The 20,360-nt window shown below is 41.3% G+C and overlaps 4 protein-coding genes across 8 annotated transcripts in view; 3 read left to right on the top strand and 1 right to left on the bottom strand.

The window, feature by feature from the left end:
* Positions 1 to 4,633, top strand: part of prkar2aa (protein kinase, cAMP-dependent, regulatory, type II, alpha A) — a 51,202-nt gene extending 46,569 nt beyond the window's left edge. For all 3 annotated transcript variants that reach the window (XM_046055974.1, XM_046055973.1, XM_046055975.1), the window contains exons 6-11: positions 411 to 552; positions 1,053 to 1,154; positions 1,312 to 1,386; positions 1,481 to 1,546; positions 2,039 to 2,177; positions 3,251 to 4,633. In XM_046055974.1, the coding sequence (XP_045911930.1) occupies positions 411 to 552; positions 1,053 to 1,154; positions 1,312 to 1,386; positions 1,481 to 1,546; positions 2,039 to 2,177; positions 3,251 to 3,375 (649 nt within the window). In that variant the 3' untranslated portion in view covers positions 3,376 to 4,633. The remainder of the gene's footprint in view (positions 1 to 410; positions 553 to 1,052; positions 1,155 to 1,311; positions 1,387 to 1,480; positions 1,547 to 2,038; positions 2,178 to 3,250) is intronic.
* Positions 4,634 to 5,221: 588 nt separating this feature from the next.
* hyal3 (hyaluronidase 3) lies at positions 5,222 to 14,938 on the top strand. 2 transcript variants are annotated; one of them, XM_046057415.1, is made up of 7 exons: positions 5,222 to 5,419; positions 11,719 to 12,028; positions 12,390 to 12,704; positions 12,940 to 13,087; positions 14,021 to 14,147; positions 14,263 to 14,352; positions 14,445 to 14,938. In XM_046057415.1, exons 2-7 carry the CDS (start codon positions 11,746 to 11,748, stop codon positions 14,754 to 14,756), a joined length of 1,275 nt encoding a protein of 424 aa, XP_045913371.1. In that variant the 5' UTR covers positions 5,222 to 5,419; positions 11,719 to 11,745; the 3' UTR covers positions 14,757 to 14,938. The 2 variants fall into 2 exon arrangements, with proteins under 2 accessions (XP_045913371.1, XP_045913370.1); XM_046057414.1 differs by having other exon boundaries at positions 5,225 to 5,419; positions 11,719 to 12,015; positions 12,269 to 12,704.
* Positions 8,964 to 10,410, top strand: LOC123974772 (N-alpha-acetyltransferase 80). The gene is made up of 3 exons (XM_046055666.1): positions 8,964 to 9,010; positions 9,441 to 10,107; positions 10,318 to 10,410. Exons 1-3 carry the CDS (start codon positions 8,964 to 8,966, stop codon positions 10,408 to 10,410), a joined length of 807 nt encoding a protein of 268 aa, XP_045911622.1.
* Positions 14,939 to 15,726: 788 nt separating the features above from the next.
* Positions 15,727 to 18,918, bottom strand: si:dkey-20d21.12 (uncharacterized protein LOC556245 homolog). Of its 2 annotated transcripts, XM_046057196.1 has the most exons (4): positions 18,569 to 18,918; positions 17,575 to 17,717; positions 16,619 to 16,837; positions 15,727 to 16,360 (listed from the first exon to the last, which is right to left on the bottom strand). In XM_046057196.1, the coding sequence occupies exons 2-4, from the start codon at positions 17,708 to 17,710 to the stop codon at positions 16,224 to 16,226; spliced, it is 492 nt and encodes a 163-aa protein (XP_045913152.1). In that variant the 5' UTR covers positions 17,711 to 17,717; positions 18,569 to 18,918; the 3' UTR covers positions 15,727 to 16,223. The 2 variants fall into 2 exon arrangements, with proteins under 2 accessions (XP_045913152.1, XP_045913153.1); XM_046057197.1 differs by lacking the exon at positions 18,569 to 18,918 and having other exon boundaries at positions 17,575 to 17,811.
* Between the last annotated feature and the right edge of the window lie 1,442 nt (positions 18,919 to 20,360).

Here is a 20,360-nt window from a genome sequence, read left to right as displayed (position 1 = left end):
TATTATTACTGTGCATTCAGATGTACAGTAGGGTTCACAGATGAGCTGAATTTCTCTCACCTTTACATATTGTCACAGTTAAGCACTTGAAAATGAATGAAACACATCTCATTGAATACATATATGCACCAAGTTATTCACACTAGTGCACCCACACAAACAAAGTCAATGATTCGCTCACCAAGTGTGCCAAACTAACACAGGATCCTGTCCAGAGGATAATCTGTAATTATATCTCTGTTTAGAGTCAATAAACAAAACACTGACCGCATCTTAACTTTTGGCACAGTGAAATAAAGCAAAGTTTTTTTTTTCTGTTGGATTTATGTCTCTTTTAATCTTTCCCCATTTGCTGTTTTTGTTTCTCTCTCTCTCTCTCTCCCTCCCCCTCCCTCCCTCCCTCCCTCCAGGGGTGTGTATGACATAGAGGTATCAGGAACATGCGTGGGTCAGTATGACAATAAGGGCAGCTTCGGGGAGCTGGCACTCATGTACAACACGCCACGCGCCGCCACCATCATCGCCACCCAGGAGGGGGCGCTATGGGGACTGGTGAGAACACACAAAAAAAACCCCACCCAAACAACACCACCAGAGGCATTTGAAGATTTTAGTGGGATACGGTCTAATCTGGTGCATTCTTACAGTATTTTCTAGTCATTATGAGTTCAAGTTAAACATTCTGGAGCCATTTGTTATGAAAGTAAACCGTTGATTCATTACCTAGAGGTTTTTTCAGTGTTTTTAAGTCCTAAATGATCTAATTTGTCTTTTTTAATGTTGCTCTGGCAGTTACTTTCTAACTGCAAGTGTCACTCTTTTAATCAAAGCTCAGTTTTAAACTCTTTCTTGTTAACAGCACATTGAGCTGCTGCTCAGACTTGTTAAGAATGGAGTCCTGTTCTCTATGAATGGAGCCGCCGGTCTGCTCTGATGGTTTATGCTGCTGCAGCGCCTTCCTGTGGCTGAGCAGAGAAGGACCAGTAGCAGTCAGGCAGTCTGAGACGATCTGCCTTTCAGCGTGTTTGTTTACTCGGGTTTGTTTTCCCTAGGACCGTGCCACATTTCGTAGACTCATTGTGAAGAACAATGCCAAGAAGAGGAGGATGTACGAGTGTTTCATTGAGTCCGTGCCCTTACTCAAATCACTGGAGGTGTGTTTGCTGGTTGTAAATCCTCTCACTGTCTTCAGCTGTTTTAACTCTTTCTTGTGGCCATAATCTGCATGCAAAGTCAGTGAAACTGTGCTCCCATGGTTTCTCTCATTACTTGTCTTTTCTTGACCCCCCCCCCCCTTCCCCTTCTATCTAGGCAACAGAGAGGATGAAGATAGTGGACGTATTAGGAATGAAGCAGTTCTCAGACGGTGAGCGCATCATCACACAGGTAAGAAATGTTGTGGTTAGAATTTCAACATACAAATACAACACGGATGTACTTTGAAGTGTATTTATAAGATGTGTGTGTTCTTTCTCCTCAGGGAGACAAGGCTGACTGTTTCTATGTTGTAGAATCTGGGGAGGTCAAGATCATGATGAAGAGTAAAGTAAGATACTCCTTCATCTAACCATCTTCACTCCTCCATTTCACCATTCTGCATTTTAATTGAAGGATTTGGCTGTGAGGGTAAATTTATTCCACAGTGCGTCTCTCAGAGAGCCGTGTAGGAAAATACATTTCCCCTACAGTTCAGCTCTACATATTCCCAGCAGTCAATTCTGTTGGTTCAGCTGTAAGAACATGACTGAGTATTCAAGTGTTTTTATTGGTCCAGGAATATGCACAGATATTATATTCATCTACCAGGTAGTTTCTGTGCAGAACATTTTCACAATGACAACCCATACTCCCCAGTAAAAACACAAAAGTGTTTCCTGTTTTTGCTTAGCAACAGTGGGAATCACGCTCATCCTCTCAGCCGCTGAGTGCTCCTGGTTTGGGGGTGGGGGGGCAAAGTGGCGCTCAATGGGGCTAACCTTTAATCCTCTTCTCTCCTCTGTTCCCCTCCCCTCTCCTCTCGTCTCCTCCCTCCCTACAGACGAAGGCGGACCATGCAGACAATGCGGAGGTGGAGATAACGCGCTGTAGCAGGGGTCATTACTTTGGGGAGCTGGCCCTGGTCACCAACAAGCCCCGGGCTGCCTCCGCCTACGCAGTGGGCAGCGTCAAGTGTTTGGGTAAGACGAAATTTACTCTGACACACTCGTTAAACGCATTTGTCAGCATAGATGCTAACGTTGCTCAAGAGGAAAAACAATAATGGAGTTAGATGTGTATAGAAAGTAAGATAAAACTTTGTCAAATTAAAAGCACTTAATAAGCGATATTTAAACCACTCAACCTTACAGCAGTGTCTGTGGTAATCATTTTCCACTCAGTGAACCAGTACATGCAGGTTGTCCTGGGATTATCAAGTGGCATTTGAGTTTAGTTTAATTCATGATTGGTGTTTGGCTCTTCATCTCGTCTGTCATCACCTTGTATTTTTTGTTGATTAAAGGCTATTTCAGTAATTATTTCTCCTTTAAAGTGGGTGCACTAATTAAGGCTCTACAGTGGACGAGCAGCTCTTCACTTTTGAAAATGAACACAGGATTTTTAACAGCTTGGCGTGTTTCGTATCACCTCTCTCCTCTCTGTTGGGAAATCTGCTTATGATTTTTTTTTATAGCTCCTATTGCACAGCTTTTATTTGTTCCTTCACACAGGTTATTTTTTGATAGTGTCAGTCACTCGCACCCTATGTGCGCTCCCTTCAACATTAAGCATGCACACACTGTGGATAACCAGTCACCTGTCTGGCTGGCTGTCAGTGGACTTTCTGTTGACTATACTAACAGTCCAACAGCTGCTGGGCTTTGTAGCAGAGAAAAGTGTCACTCAACCGTGCTGCAGCAACAGATGTGTTCTGCTTTTATCAATTCTTCCTGTTGTGTTGTGGCTGCAGAAGATGAGCAGGACTTTAAGAGTCCTCTGTGGCCCTGTAAGGACATCAAATGCACAAATTTAAACAATCCGGTTAACTTTTTGTTGCTGCATTAAAAGCACTTCACTGTGGTTAGTGCTTTTGTCCTGATGCTCAGAGGAAAACCTGAGCTTTTATCCTGACAAACGAAGACGTGTGGGAGTGGGCCGTTATGTGTTACTTTCAGATTTCTTGACACATTTTTAAAGCCAATAACAGTGAGGCCAGTGGATTATATGAGGAGCTGCACACCTAACCCCCCCCCCCCCCTCTCTCTCTCTGCAGTAATAGACGTGCAGGCCTTTGAGCGCCTGCTGGGCTCCTGTAAGGAGATCATGAAGAGGAACATCGCCCACTATGAGGAGCAACTGGTGGCCCTGTTTGGCTCCAGCATGGACCTGAGAGACTGAGCCTCCCACACCACCCTCCGTGCCTTCTATTACACACACACGCACAGACATATGTCCTCTCTCACATCATGCGGTGGCTACACAGACTCATCATAAGCTTTCCACAGGCTGTGCAAACACAGGAGAAATTGGCTCACCTGCAAGTACATGAATGCCCACACAGTATGAATGCATTCTCACTCAAACATACATGCACATTGACACTTATGTAGGCACTGAGAGACGCCCATTTCAGTTAGTCTGTTCACTCCTTCGTAAACTCATTTTGTGGACGGACACACACACACACACACACACACACACACACACATCTGGCATAAGGCCACAGACCTTAATGCTAGAGCCAGCTTCAACCTCTCAGTATGATTGTCTTTGCTGCAATGACCTCAATACAGGCAAAGCAGTGTAAGGACATACAGTATACACACACATATGCACACACTCCATACACATGTTTAAAAACATTGAAAACAACATCCTCATGCTTCATATGTGCAGGCTTTGCATTCACATGAGCACTTAAACAACTCAAAGTTGTTCCAACAAGCCTCAGTAAAGGACACACACACACACACACACACACACACACACACACACACACACACACACACACACACACGGGTACAAATGCAGATACTCAAAAACACATAGGTTACCACACTTGCAAAAACGGACACATTGTGGTAAAATGGAGACGAAAAACTTTAAAAATCTCTAAACAGAAAAAAGAATCAAAAATGCAAAAAAAGAGAGAAAAGTTTAAAGAAGACATAAGTTTTAGAAACGTTTTATGAAAATACAAAACAGAAGCTTTGATAAAATATTATTTAAATAAAAAAAGTGTTTCCTCTTTGGGAGGCCGGCGTGCAAAACTTTGTGGTTGCACTCCATTTCTTCCTCTACTGTTGTTGGTTGAGTTAGTGCTGGTGATTATTCAAGTACCACAGAAGAAGCAGTGAAAACAATAACAACCCTATGTTTTCTGGGCCATTGTTATTCTACCATTGACGCCACACTTCATTGTATTGAATTAATTATTAATGTATTGTTATTATATATTCATTTATTATTTTTTGTTTTACTTTGACCAATTCTGATCAAATTCACCATCCATCTCTGACAAAATGTAAAATCAGAAAAAAATTCTAATAAAAAAAAGTAGTGCTTATTTCTCCCTGATTATCCTTGAATGAGTTGTCCTGGATTTAAAAAAAAAAAAAAAAACAGAAAAAATAAAGCAAACATTTTGTTAAAAATCTCTGATGTCTTTGTGGAATTCAGCTAAAATACTTCAGTGCTGTGTGTAAAATTTGGTAAAACTGGTTTTGATGATTCAGTCATGCGCTCTACACTCATACACAAGGGATGTACACAATAACAAACACCTTCCAATACAACAGCCTTGCAGAAAGTACCAATGAGGCACATAAAATTCGGTATTGTACTGTCTGAGGTGATGATTGAACTCAATAATTTGTGATGCAAGTTTGCAGTGCTATAAAACATGTATAAGTGTATTTCAGTCCGTGTTGGTGAGGCTCTATAGGAGACTACTGCACTGCTTTGTTAATGCAGTTTCCCTTTGTGTGCACGTCCTTTGCAAGCAGGTCTGTAGGTTAATTTTATAAATGCTGCTGCACATGTGAGTCATATTTAATTACAAATTGAGCACTATGTTTCAGCTTTAACAGAAGTCTGGTTTTTATCTTGTTTTTTTAAAGTTTATACAATATATTGTATTTAGTGCAGGACTGTTGTAATTCATTCACAGTAGCAACAAGTGGGTAGATTGTTTGTTTTTTTTTTAATGTAATAACACTCCCATCCACAGGGTGGCAGATATACCTTACAACAGCACTTCCTCCTCTCACAGAAGGAGCGGTGGTTTGAACCTGAACAAACTGACCGTGGATCAGATATCACTGACATTTATCAGCTGCTGTCCCTGAGTTGAAAGAATAAAAGCCGACCACAGATCAGCTGTTGCTCATACATGTGAGCTCTGAAGAGGACGACTATCAGCAGCGAACCGCGAGACTAAAATGTAGGTAACGTTACGGTGTGGCGAGAATCAAAACAAAAATGTAGTGTTTTGTCTAATGAAAGTAACCTTGTGGTTCCTCCTAATATCCTAACAAATGTCACAGCACGGCATGCGCTACTAAATCTTAAAGTAACCAAAAGAGCTAAGTTAGCTAACAGCAGGACCGACTTCCAGCCGTCTCTTCTGCAGCCTTGTCTTCCATGGACGTTTAAAAAATAGTTTACAAAGTGTGAGGGGATTTAGTAACGCTAAGATACTGCTGTTGAACTACACGCTCCGTAAAGCGGGGTGTCTACAGTTACGTCGCGAAATATCTTAAATGCCAGATTTAGGGTGGTGTTAATCGATATTTTATACTTTGTACTGTATACTTTGTTTTGAACTTACTAGTACCACACTAAAATGAAGATATTTTGATATAGTTACAGTCACCATAGCGTAAACATCGGTAACCCTTCAGTTGCTGCTAACAGTTGGAAGCAAGACGTTTCCTGGCAGAGTAACATTAGTCAGAAGCTAAGTTACTATTTTTAATACATGCCTTTATTTTCACTGCTCACCCACCTTGCTTATTTCTTAATATAAAAGTAAATTGGAAAACTAGCCAATGGCAAGCATTTATAAAAACAAACAAAAAAAGCTTAACGTTACAGTAACGTTGATGTTATAGGTTACAAAGGATCAAAATGATGACTGATCCTCATTCATTAGAAACACGAAATAAGACCCGACAAAATAATACCATGCAGTTGGGATATGGACCAGACATTTTCATGTTTGGGTGCACAGCTAGAACGTTCAAGTTAAACTTACATTAACCACAGCGTGTAAGCTACTAAGTAGCCACTGTCTGTATATACTACGCATGAGTGAAATGGACCATATTACAAAACATAATTTTGATAAGTAAGTAAGGTTTTAAAGTTCAGACATTAGTATTTGGATCTTTCCCACTGTAGACATTTCTGGGCCTCTCAAACTGGTTCTGGGCCCTCTCCAGAGTGTACTCTGTTGTCAGCTGAATGAAGCACCCTTCATGAAAGTGTAGGGTATAAACATACCAGGACAAACTTCTCTCTCGCTGGGAGAAACAAATTGTATCTGTATCTTTCGGGAGCTGTAACTTCCCCAAAAAAGGGTATATTTGATCCTAAATTCAATGTAACTTTTAACTTCTGTATGACAATATTAAAAGTTGATGTTGAGCAGTTTACATTTATATGGGTTGCTCGTGGGTAAGTCAGCATAATAACAGACTTCCACTCCCCTATAACTGGTTTGGGATGGCACTTAATGTGACAGTCCCTCTACATGGCCGCGCAAACAGAGAGGAAGTGGGTAGGCGGACGGGTCTTAATAAAGGTCTAAGCAACACATTCTCATGAGATCTGGCAACGCATCTCTCTCGTTCAGAAGGTTTTCAGTTATAAGTGATATTAAAGTTGCACGCACAACCCTGTGTGCTTTCATCCGTCCACACGACGTTCGCACTTCTAAACGAAGTGTGGGGAGAGGCGATCACGCTTATGATGCTTTATGTTCTCTTGTACAGCTTTTCCTGCTGTGAAAAAGTGAAGTAGTGCTTTAATTTGTCTTCTCCATATGGAGACACCAACACCTGGACCGGAGATGCAAATGTCCTGATAACACAGATCAAATTGAACCAAGATAGTGTATTTGTACTTTGTCAGAAAATCTATTAAGGATCATAAATGAATGCAGATCCCTACTTATTGTTATAGTTTTCTGTAGTCTTCTCTCTGTGCAGCACTCACTAAGAATACGCCACCCTATTAATGAGAAGAACAAGATTAATTTCCTGCTTTTATTGCTGGTGTGACCAGTATATATAACGTGTCATGTTAATAGTGCTAGTCATCATTTCAAAGAAAATGCTGTGGGTGAAGTTATCGTTGACTTTGAACAGTCAAGTTTTAATCTTCTATCAGTCAGCTGCCAGTTTCCTGTTGCATCTTTCTAACATCCTTTTTTTGCATGTTGTAAAGAAAGAGACATTATGTAGAGAAGGCACTACCAAGTGCATAGCTGTTTGAGAGTCAGGCGTTTGGTTTCAGCTTTTCTCTCTGGTGAGTTTTTTTTTTAATTTAATGGTGGTTTTTTTTGATAGCTTTGTTTTTTTTCTATTTGTAATACTAAAATTAATCCCAGGCTATTTGGACAATGGCAATTTGTATAAATAATTCAGATTTGCCTTGTTTCTTCTTTGAAGATTTACTGTGAAAATAAGGAGCTTTAAGATGAACTGAACTCTGTGCTTCTGCCTATTTTAAGATGATTGAAATTATACTCGTAAAGAGAGTTATTGAAGCCAAAGCGATGTTTGATAGCATTAACTTTCACAACACATGCCATATGTTGGCTCATTGTGTGCTATAAAATGCAAACTTTTAATCGACATCATGGCCTAATAACATAATGAGGCTGCAGTATAAATCCATCCAAGTTTACACTTTACACAAACTTGTATACTTTGTGGATTTAACAGGATATGTATTTCACTACTTTGCAGTTCAGCCTTCTCAGCTAACTGTGGTAAGATGTGTTAGATGAAGGTCTACTTCCCCATTGAGGCAGAATGATGAAAATGTTGTATGACTCTACAACAAATGCAAAGATCTGTAGGAGACATAAGTTGAACATTTTGACAACGCAACATCATATAAAAAGAAGTGAGGAATACATTATGAGTATACTTATTATTATTCATCTCTTATTGTCTCATTCAAAGTCATCTCTTTAATTGTGATCGACTTCTGTAAATACAGTGTGAGTGTACTAAATAAGTAAAATGGACTACATGGTTTCATCTGTTTAATGGACTTAAAGGAGTAAAGGAATTTGAACAGGTCGCACTATTTTAAACTCACCACTACTAATATATTAAATGACACCCGCTTTCCATCTACAGTTAAATCCAGTTGGGTTCTGCCACAGCTAACAGCATGCAACTGTCATCGTAAAACAATACAGGAGAGTACGGTTGTTAATACTAAATATGGAAGGTTACTGTTGCAGTTACACTGGGACCCCACACGCTTGAGCAGTGTAACCAGTGAAGGATGGGTGATTATATTTGTACTACATGAGAGATGATTATTTGCTTTCAACAAATATATTGACACATATTTGCCTTGGACTTAACTACAAGTGGTACAAACAAAAGTTTGGTCTGAGAGGTTGATGCCAGAGGAAAGATTAGTCAACTGACAGAAAGTAAATCTGCAACTATTTTGATAATTGATTATTCATTTAAGTCACTTCAGTCAGTCGCATGGTCATTTAAGTCAGAGTGTATTGAATATCTTTTGGCTTTTGAAGTGTGGTTAGGACAAAACAAGCAATTGTGGTGATAATTTTTTTGGGTAATTTGTTTCAGACAAAACCATTAAAATAATCAGCATATCAGTCAGTACTGAAATTAAATGTTCGTTGCAGCCCCACATTAGGGCTGTACTGCATGAAGTTCAGAGAAGCAGTTTAATGGCTGAAGGTTGCTGGGTAGTCACACGAGACCTGCATGGACATGAATGACTCACTCCTGAACACTGACTCCTTTGTCTGTATCCGCCAGTAAAGTGTCCATGAGCAAGGCACACAACTCCCAACACTCTAGCAAAGCAACATTTAGATTGTGTCCACGACCACAGAGAAACTGGAGAGGCGGGAAGCAAAGGCTGCAGTGGAAGCGGAGTATAGACTGAGATCAGATGGAGATCAACCATCATGTATCTCTTACAGCAGCACTGAGCTTAGGACCTGTACACATCTTGATTTCAAGATGATTAAAGTCTGGTTTATCTGTGGGATTTGTTACAGAAACGATCTCATCTTAGAGCACATCTTTGATCAGTCAGACTTCCTGGTTCAGACTACCAGTAATATACACTGAGATGTGATCAGACTAACCACAAAATTGAGGAGGTGCATGTACAAAACATTTTCACATTTTACAGTAGGAGTTGAATGAAGACTGACTTTAGTTAAACCTTGATCACCACAGGTCTGAACCATTAACCTCAACAAACTTCAAACCGGAGACTCAAGGGGAGCTGACCACTGATCTGCACCCCAACTCAACATTGGACTGTCAGACAAAATATGAGAGACAAGTTACAGAGAAGCTGCATGGTGACTCTGAAAAATCACAGAAGATCCGTGCAGTCCCGATCCACCGGCGACCTGACCTGCTGGTTCCCTGTGCGGACCTGGTCAACTCCGAGTGGCAGAGGAGCCAGGCCGCCCGGGTTCACTCCCTCCAGAAATCCTGTCCAGAGTTCCCCATCTGCTTGGTACTCCTGCAGGGCCACCGAGAGACAGAGCGGCTGGTCGGCCACGCACGCCTCTCCCGGGTGGTAGGTCACAACAGCAGCCTGTTCGTCGAGTCGGTGGTTGTGTCCAGGGCGGAGCGAGGGAAGGGCTATGGCCGGACTCTGATGGAAGAGGTTGAGCGCTACGCCAAAAGCAGAGCTTTCAAGCGCCTGTGCCTGACCACCCACGATAAACAGCACTTCTACGCCCACCTCGGCTATGTGCTGTCCACGCCGGTGCAGAACGCAGGCGCCATGACTGCTTTTGTTCCCATGGAGATGCTTTTGAGGTTCTCCAGAATGCCGAGTGAAGAGGCGAACACAAAGAAACAAACGGCAGCAACAAAGATGGGTCCTCAAGTACCACATGGGACCAAAGACTCAAGAGGTGCTTGTGTTGTAGGGTCACCTCCACCTTCTAGTTTACCTCATCCTCCCACCATCTCTCCTTCTCTTCCTCTTCCTTCAATCCCTCCTCCACCTCCTCCTCCTCTTCCTCTTCCTTCCATCCCTCCACCACCACCACCACCTCCTCCTTCCTTCCCATCTCCACCACCTCCTCCTCCTCAGTCTGCAGGAGAGCTTGTAGTTCAGACTCTGACTGAAACTCCCTACAGAGACGCCAAAGGAGTTCCCATCTATTGGATGCACAAAGACATTTGACGAACAATCAGATGCACTTAGGAATGCGTTCATCCACATTATTGCAGACACAGCCAGTATGTTCATATGTGCACACAACAAAAGACAGGAACATATGTTCAAACATTTAAAGAGTAAACACCATTAATGGTCTCTCAGACAGAAAACAAGTAATGGTGTGTCATTCACTGCTATCATACAGTCACAACATGTCTCTGTCACGGTCTTGGGCTCAGCCACAGAGAACACTCAGACACAAACACATAAGTGCACACACGGGCTCAAACGTACAGCCAGAGCTATGCTGAAAGCTTCCAAACAAAGATCATCATTTAATACTGCCGTGAACATCATAAGACACTTAAGACCTCAACCAGTGTTTTATTTTCATAGTGTGGGCCTTCATTCTTATTGGATGACATCTGTCAAGTCTAATGAAGCAGATAAAGGAGCTGGTTGTTGGTAGTAACAGTTCACTCCACACTTGTTCTCACTTCCCAGTATCTGATTTTGATAATTAACATAAAACTGCTTGCAGTGGAGTGCCTGTGTCTAACCCGGGCCTGGTAAATCCCTGTATGTCTGCATTGAAACGGTGAATAAATTAGAAATGGTGGCCAACACTATAAAAAATGAACCAGGTTGTACAATGAGTGGAGCTACCTGAATACTGATTATTGTTACTTCACTTGGATGTTTCAGCTTCACTGGGCAGCGTGATGCATGTTTCACATTTATTTGCTGAAAGGGGAGAAAAGTTTTGCTGTGTTCACTTTAAGCTTGACCGTGAAAGCTTAGTAGTGATAAATAGTGATAAAAAGAAAATGCTTTGGCTCATCCAAACAACCAATGAAATTACTTTTACCTTCTTAGCATCTCTGCCCCTCAATAATGTTGCCAAATTCCAGTCTATATCTGCTGCTATTAAATAATATGAAGCTGTAATGTTGAACTTGAGGTCTGATTGTGCCTTTGTTTAAGTTTGAAAGACCTGTTATGTTGATGAAAATGATGCCTTGTATTACATCTGATGTTTAAGTTATGAATAATTTGGAAATAAAGCAATTTTTTTTTTTTAATGAATTCCTTTAACTTGTTTATTTTGCTTTATTAACTGTTAATAATGGTTTTTAATGTCAAGTGCTCATATTCATATCATCAAAACAAGCGTTCAGAGTATCTGAATTATCTCAGAGTGGAAACAACCAATTAATAGCTACTTTAATTCTTGTAACTGTTCATTTCCAATGACCAACGGTCAGTTTTCAATTAAGAAGTCTATTCCAATGCATCAATAAATCTTACCGGCCCACTTCTCTCTCCTGTCAGGAAGGACACTTCAGTGGGTGAGCGGCCATGGTGCTGTCTGACCTCCCTCTCCCCTTCATCCTTCTCTTCCTCTCTCCCATCCTGTGCACATCTCTGTCACAAACCTCCACCCATGGAGTTGACCTCCCTGACAGCCCCCTGCCTGCTGTGGCTGCAGCAGGACCGATCCTGCAGGACCAGCCCTTCGTTGTGGTGTGGAACATGCCCACGGCACGGTGTCAAAAAAGCTACAATGTCCACCTGGACCTGGGAGACTTCGATATTGTGGAGAACCGACAGCAGCGCTTCCAGGGACAGGTGATTATTCCCTGTGCGTGAAGTACAGTGTAGTGTATTTTGAGTGACGTATCTCACTAATGTGTTTAATTACTTTAGATTTGTCTGAGATTCGTGTCTCTGTCCACCAATATTCTACTCTCCATTTATCATTCGACCAAAGCAAACAGAAAATGTGCCATAAAACCGAAACAACAAGCTAAAATAGGCTAAAAAGCAGAGTAGAGCTGCAGTTTGGTAACAATTTCTATGGGCAAATGTTTAAATTTTCCAGAAAATGTCCATCTTTTACCGTGACCGCTTGGGAAAATATCCATACCTCTCGAAAGACAACAGAAAGGTGAACGGAGGAATACCGCAGCTTGGCGACCTCTCAGCTCACCTTTCCCTTGCAGTGACGCAGATGTCCAGCCTGCTGCAGCCAGACTTCACCGGCTTAGCCGTTATCGACTGGGAAGAGTGGCACCCACTGTGGGAGAGAAACTTTGGAACCAAGATGGAGTACCGGCGGCTGTCCAAGCTGCTGGTGAGACAGGAGAGACCGGATTTGTCAGAGAGTGCCATGACATCATTGGCAAGGCAAAGGTTTGAAAAGGGCGCTCGTAAGTTCATGGAGGAGACGCTGCAGTTGGCGGTCAGAGATCATCCAAAAGGACTCTGGGGGTTTTATGGGTTTCCTGCCTGCTTTAATAAGCATAAAAGAAATACAGGTAGGACAAACATTAACTTTGTGTTGAGCAGTTTGGTTGATGGGCTCTGAACTTCATTGTATCTGCACAAAGAAAGACTTGAGATAATGTAGGTATGTTGCTACAAAGCACTAGTTTAACATTAAAAAGAAAAATATATTACAGGCTATTTAAATTTTAGAACTTTTAAAAGTATACATTTTATTACTGATGATAAAAACAGACCTGTGTCTTTTCTTGTTTCACATGTAATCAGATAAAAGCTACACAGGACGCTGCCACAGGGGGACCAAAAAGCAAAATGACCGACTGTCCTGGCTCTGGTTTCAATCCACCACTCTCTATCCTAGCATCTACCTGCCACAAAGGCTGGCAGGATCCATGGATGCAGCTTGGATGGTCAGGTAAAGATAACTGAGAAACATCAAGAAGTGTTCGCTCACAGTAAACCGCTTCAGTCATAAAACAGCCTGCCAAACCATTTTGAATCAGAGGATGCCAGGCGACAAAGCAACCTGCAAACAGCAAGTCAACCAATCTACCAGGGCACACTATGTGTGTCTCTTAATGTAAACTAACATTGTAAGAAATAGGTAAGGGTTATCTTCCCATGATCAAATTGAAAAAAGAGATGGACGTTAAAATCTTTTTGAATGTGTGTTCAGCCACTGTGGTGATCGGTGTATAAAGTCTTGCCTGCAAATTTGTCAACATATTAGCCAAGGAAAACATAAAGTAAACATTTGACCTAGAGAAAAACAATTGCTAAAAATATTTGAAAGGTCTCCCTAATGTGTCATATTAAGAGGATTTTGAGCTGGGGAACATAGGACGCTGGGAACATAGATTTTCGACAGCTCTCATTTGACCGACACCAGCTTTGCATCAAGTCCTGCCCCCTACTCTGCTCTGAATGGCTAACTCTAACCCCTACCCTTAACCAACCTAACCAACAGAAGCAACAAGTAGTAGCCAATCAGAGGCAGAGTTGTCAAAAGTCTGATGGGGGGGGAAAAAATACAGCTGTGTTGTTGATGTTAGCAAGTTCCATGTCTAAGCTAACATTAGCGAGCGTTGCACATTGTTGGTGCTCTAAGGGAGCAGAAATGTCACATCCTCTGGATTCTCCTGTAAAAACAGTCCGGAGTCCTTTACATAGAAATCAATGCACAGGCAGTTGTAGGCGACAGAGAAAGTCGTGGAATGTCAAATTTACCTGCGCACACATTGGCAATAAAAAGCTATTAATACATGTAAATTGCTTCATATTCTCACATATGGTACCTTTAAAGGTGTTGAAGGAGTTACTGATGGACATTTCTGTCTTCTTCACTCAGACACAGACTGCTGGAAGCTTTGAGGGTGGCGTCAGTTTGGCGCCATGGCAACAATACCAGTCATGCCACACCAGTCATTCCCTACGCCAGGCTAGCATTCACACACACTCTCACCTTTCTTAATAAGGTGGGGTTTGTTGCAGCTCATAAAAACATACACACTCATGCAAACACATACTAATTTATTAGAGACACATATGTAATTTAAAATATTGCTATTGTGAGTTTTTGTGTGTGTCCAGACGGACCTGATGCACACACTGGGAGAGAGTGCGGCACTGGGAGCTGCTGGAGTGGTGCTGTGGGGAGAGATGAAATTTGCCAAATCTAGGGTATGTAATGTTTGTGAGAAAGGTGTGTGTGTGTGTGTGTGTGTGTGTGTGTGTGTGTGTCTGTAAACCTCTCCCTTCCTCCCACCCTCTAGCATCAGTGCATCCTTCTCAGAAACTACATACACACTGTGTTGGGTCCCTTCGTCCAGTCGCTGAGGTCTGACACCCAGCACTGCAGCCTCCAACTTTGCCAAGGCAATGGCCGCTGCACCAGGCGCAACCCTGGCTCTAGTCACATGGTCTCCTCAGCTAATGAAATCAGCAAACCTCTTCACAACCACTTCATGTGTCAGTGCTACCCAGGCTGGACTGGGCAGGAGTGTCAAGAGAAGAAGGATGAAAACAGACAAAAGAACAAGTTACCCAGCGTTCATGGAAGACCATGGACATTTTCAGGAATGTGAGGAGTCCACGTCATTAAAGCTCCTAATGTAATGTAACTAAACAAATCAAATTTAATAAATATGTGAATTTCCCCTGGAAGCATTTTCTAAAGCTTGCCCATCGCAAGAGGATCTAGTTTTAACTGGGGTGAACAGTATCTTTGTGCTAAACGAAATATAAAATAAAATCTGTGTGGAAATCAGCTTGACCTATCTGGCCCTTTTAAAAGTCATGATTTAACCCAATGTTGGATTCTTTGGTGAAAATCAGCAAACAAAGAAAAAGATAAATACAGATTATGACATAATTACACACAGTTTATGGACTGTTAAGCTACGGATATTTATATATTCAGTATCTTATGCTAAATTTGGTGGTTGAAGTCATCAACCTTTGCTCACTATAACCTTTTATTATGAAAAAAGAACAAATCAAGAATACAAACAGGCTAACATATACATGCTTGGAAAACAGTATCATCTTTGTTTTCACATTTAAAGGTCGGGTACGTGATTCTGGAGAAATCCAATAACATGAAAAATACCATGATATTGAGTGAGCAATGATACAGCAAGAAATAAATTTATGATAGAAAGAGAGTTATGTTTCAAGTAACTTATTATTTTGAGCAATAATGATGAATAATCAGTTTGTTAAAGACATTAAATGTGTATCATGCAATGTAATATGCAATATTCTGCCTCCATTCATTCAATCCGTTGTGCCATCCCTCAGTGTTGGGAACGTTACTTTGGAAATGTAATTGGTACAAAGTTACCCTATTTAAAATGTAATAGTGGTGTAACTATATTAATTACTTTATCAAAGTAATGTAACTTATTACATTTAATTACTTTTTGATTACTTAGAAAGATCAGCTGAAAAAGCCAATTTAACTGGTAGACGAGTGGCACTGCAAATTTAAACACTAGAACCAATCAAAAGCATCAGAATATCATCAAACTTTACTAAACAGCTGTGGCTGGAAATGGCAAAGACATTATGCACATGAAAAACATGCAAAGTAACAAAATGATTATTATACATATAGCCTAGATTTTTACAGAAGATATTCAGATGTAACCCCCAATGTAAGTAACTTTAATTTAATTACACATTTTTCCAAGTAACTGTAATGGATTATAGTTACATTTATTTTTTAATTAAATTATGTAACTCAATTACATGTAACTAGTTACTCCCCAACACTGCCATCACAGAACAAAAAGTATAGTTCAAAAGTTTTTTTCATATAGTGACCAAAGCGGAAGAGAGGGGAAAGGTATCCCGAAACCTCCCATTTCTTAATCTTATGGTTCAGTTATGTTTAATCTTGAAACACAGACAACATTTAGAGAACATTTTGACAAATGTATCTCTTCAAGGAAAACCCCACTGTAAAACACAGTTTTACTGCATTTTAAAGCATTTCACATTCATTATAAAAAGTGTATCTGCATCTGAGTAGTTTTCTGTCCATATGTTCCTCATGTCCCTCCCCTCATGGCTGTCAGGTTGTGTCTCAGTGCCTGCAGTTCTTGAATGAGCAGTGACAGCTCTATGGCTGCTGCATCTTTCTGCCTCACTGCCTCAGTCAGCATACGGACTGCGCCGCCCTGCTGGACTGGAGGAGAAATAGAAACAGGGACAAACTGTCAGTTTGTTCATCTTGGGTTACACAAAGCAACATTCTGTTACATTCACAGAGATGTTTTAAACATTTGTAATGATTACATTGCATAGCTAGAAGTAGAAGTTTTAGTGGAATATCGCAAATAACATGACCAATACAAAGAAATGTGGGGAAACAAACTGGTTGAAGTGTAATCCCGAAATACACAAAATAAATCAGGGGAAACAAATAATGAATATCATATCTCACCCAAAAAGTAGAAGATGAGCAACACTGTTAGCAGAAGCAAAGTGATAATAGCACAGCCCATGGCATAGGCACGTGATGAACTGGGTGTCAACATTTCCTGTAGACGGCTCTGCCATTTGCTGCTAACTGGATGGCCTCTTTGATTGACAGCTGTCAAGTCACAAGTGTAGAGATTCCCATTCAGGGAGGGTGTGTAAGCTGGACGTGGGGGCCTCATCCCTGAAATCATACACAGCAAACTCAATCAGTGTCAATGTGTTTGTGTGTGTACTTTTGTGCTTGGGTGTGTGAGTACCTCTGTGACTGTGCTCGGAGTGTGTGTGTATACCTTTTAGGCTGCGTTATTTGAGGGCTGTGATTGAAGAGTGTGTGTATATTTTTTTGGCTGTGTTCAGAGTGTGTATGTGTGTATACCTTTGTGACTGTGTTCAGAGAGTGTGTGTATACCTTTGCGGATGTGTTCGGAGTGTGTGTGTATACCTTTGTGTCTGTGTTCAGAGTGTGTGTGTGTATGTACCTTTGTGACTGTGTTCTGAGTGTGTGTGTGTGTGTGTGTGTATATACCTTTGTGTCTGTGTTCAGAGTGTGTGTGTGTGTGTATACCTTTGTGGCTGTGTTCAGAATGTGTGTGTTTGTGTATACCTTTATGACTGTGTTCAGAGTGTGTGTGTGTATGTACCTTTGTGACTGTGTTTAGAGTGTGTGTGTGTGTGTGTGTGTATATACCTTTGTGTCTGTGTTCAGAGTGTGTGTGTGTGTACCTTTGTGGCTGTGTTCAGAGTGTGTGTGTATACCTTTGTGGCTGTGTTCAGAATGTGTGTGTTTGTGTATACCTTTATGGCTGTGTTCAGAATGTGTGCGTGTGTGTGTATACCTTTGTGGCTGTGTTCAGAGAGTGTGTGTGTGTGTGTTTATACCTTTGTGGCTGTGTTCAGAGAGTGTGTGTGTGTGTATACCTTTGTGGCTGTGTTCGTGGTGTGTTCGGTGTAGGTCATTGATGGAGTCCACAGAATGGAGCTCAATCTCGGTGAGATCTCTGTCGCTGACCCTGATGAACTGAGGAGGGGTGTGGGAGGAAGGAGGCCTCGACATCTTGCCTCTTCTCAATGGAAAAACAGATGATTAGACTGCTGGGGGGGTTCAAGATGGCACTCCAATAGTCAACGACTTCTTTGCAGTGAATATATCTGAAAGCTACTGTATATAATCTTCCTATAGCCGTGCCATGCAGCTTTCCATAGTATTAGCTTCCAAAGGCCATGGGAGTCAATAGTTTAAAAAGACTTTAAAGCTTGTGACAGTAAACAGCATATAGCATGGCCATGTTTACTAACTTGGTTGGTCTGGATGACAACTCTGGCTCTGTGAATGGATCTACAAAATATTTCCAGCAATGATTACTTATCAGCAATTCTACACATTAGTAAAGGGAATTGTTAGTTCTAATGGAATCTAGTTACATTTAATCTAAATCTCAAATATCAAGTGGGTAATTAATAGAGACTGTTGGTTGTCTCTGAAAGTGGAAGAGAAAGGAGGGAAGGAATTAGAAGATATGCTTTAGTTAAAATATAAATAGAGCAGTATGTCAGCATGTAAGGATATATCAGGCGGGAGGGGGGGAAAGAAAACAGAACATCTTTTATTTTTTTTAGTTCTATTTGAAGACAAAACAAACATGTGAATATCACATGAACAGCTGATTTGTCCGAGCTATTTAAAGAGCTGGTTGACATAAAGGTACATGGTTACTGGAATTTTAATTGAGGGCCAAAGGACAGGACAGACTCCTGTCTAATGACTAACTGAATGAATGAATGGATGATTACCTAATTACTGCCTGACAACCTGATTCACAGACTACCTGACTGTGTTCAAGACATTGTAGCCAGACCAGATCTATTTTATTGGATAAATACATCTAAAAAATACTCCTCTCTTCCCACTTACCTTCTGTCACCATGAACAAGAGCTGTGTTGGATTTTATGTGTCTGCTTGTTTGTCCTTGTCTATCTGTCGCTCTCCTTATCTCCTCATACTCAGACAACCGATTGCCAAAATGTGTGCGAGTAGCAATGAGCTACATAAAATATCCACAGAGGTTATCCAGCAGCCACACAGTAAACCAGCCAAACTCAAATTATTCCCAACAACGACTTCCTTGATGTATGAAAACAAAAGGGAACCTCCAGGTTTTGCCACAGAGTCCTACTCCTCGTGAGCATGTGTATGTCACTAAGCAAGTACAGGACGCCCCAGTGCCACCCCCTGCTACTAAGTATGTTTGTGCATATCCATGTTCCAATTTAGCCCACCCTAGCTGCCCTGTGAGAGAGGTAGAGCCATGGAGAGAGAGAGAGAGAGAGAGAGAGAGAGAGAGAGAGTAAGCCTTCTCAGCCCTCCAAACATGCTCACACACACGCCTAACCCTGCAGGCCATCGAAGCCTAAAATAGCAGCAGAGACATGGGGATATTATTAGTTTCTCAGGCCAAAGGATGACTGATCTTGGGTGGAGGGCATGATGGGGTACACAGGGATACACTCATAACCACTCACATGGACAAATGCCATTGGGCACACAGTCGGGTGGGCAACTTTCTCTGACCAAAGACTGAAAAATCAAAGCTGTTTTCTGAACAATGGACAGATGAGATTAGATTGATTTATCTCTGGATGTAAATGAGAATAGAGCAACTGGCAAAATCCAACACTTGGACATATTGTTTCCAATTTATTAAGATCAAACCTCAAAAATGTAAATGTGTGATGGAGACTTGTGGTTTGATTCTACCTGCTTTAATATTAAACATGAAAGGTTCCTGATAAAGGACATAAAAGGGCTTTAAGGCCGTCTGAGCACAATTCAGCATGAAGAGACCACCAAAATGTGCTGTTTTCCAAAATCAATAAATGAACTAGTCCATATAGTGTGTGAGGATCTTATTGGCTCAGCGATGCCCTTTAAAAACCATGATGTTTCCTTTCACTCTTCACTTTTGAATGAAGGGTAAAAGTGCAAAATACAGACAATGGTAAATCAGGAAATTAGATGAAAAAGTAATTTGTTAGTCCACAGGTATTGTGTCCTGTTGAGCACCATAAAGAGCCATGGCCATAAAAAGGAACAAACAGTAGAATGGGGTATAACTGAGATAGTCTGTTCTCTGCATCGCTCACTGATACATCCTTTAAGAACAATCGCACATCATTAAGAAACCTATAAAAAAAATACAGGACACTTGTGGCATGGAGACTTATTGGCCCTATTACTTATTTAATCCTCTTCATCCCCTGTGGGAAACAAGGCCCCAGTGAGCTCCCTCCATCGTTCCCTATCCTTGGCAACATGATAAGCTCCACCCCCACCCTTCCTGGCTAGCTCATCAGTCCCAGTTCTGAGCCAGGACATTTTTGGTCTGCGCTTTGGTGCAGCCTTTGGGATGCGATCTGCTTCCATGGCCCAGCCATCTGCTTCCCACCGCTGCCATATTTCCGTGATGATGTTCTTGATATTGGTTTTTCTGTTTATTTTCAAGGTTGTGATCTTGTTAGGCCAGCTGCCACATAGTCTGGGGAATGCCTCAGTCCTTTTCATATCAGCTTTGATGTTCCACCAGCTTTCACCGTACATTAGGATGGACTTGCCTTGCTGTTAAAATGACCTTTGTTTTTTGCTGTTTTTCTTGGACTTCCAGATGCCGATGATACGTTCATTAAATAGGATAAACAACATACAAAA

This window comes from Micropterus dolomieu, linkage group LG08, assembly GCF_021292245.1.
Source record: "Micropterus dolomieu isolate WLL.071019.BEF.003 ecotype Adirondacks linkage group LG08, ASM2129224v1, whole genome shotgun sequence".
NCBI lineage: Eukaryota > Metazoa > Chordata > Actinopteri > Centrarchiformes > Centrarchidae > Micropterus > Micropterus dolomieu.
Note: the sequence above shows the minus strand (reverse complement) of the source record. Positions and strands in the feature narration are given on the sequence as shown.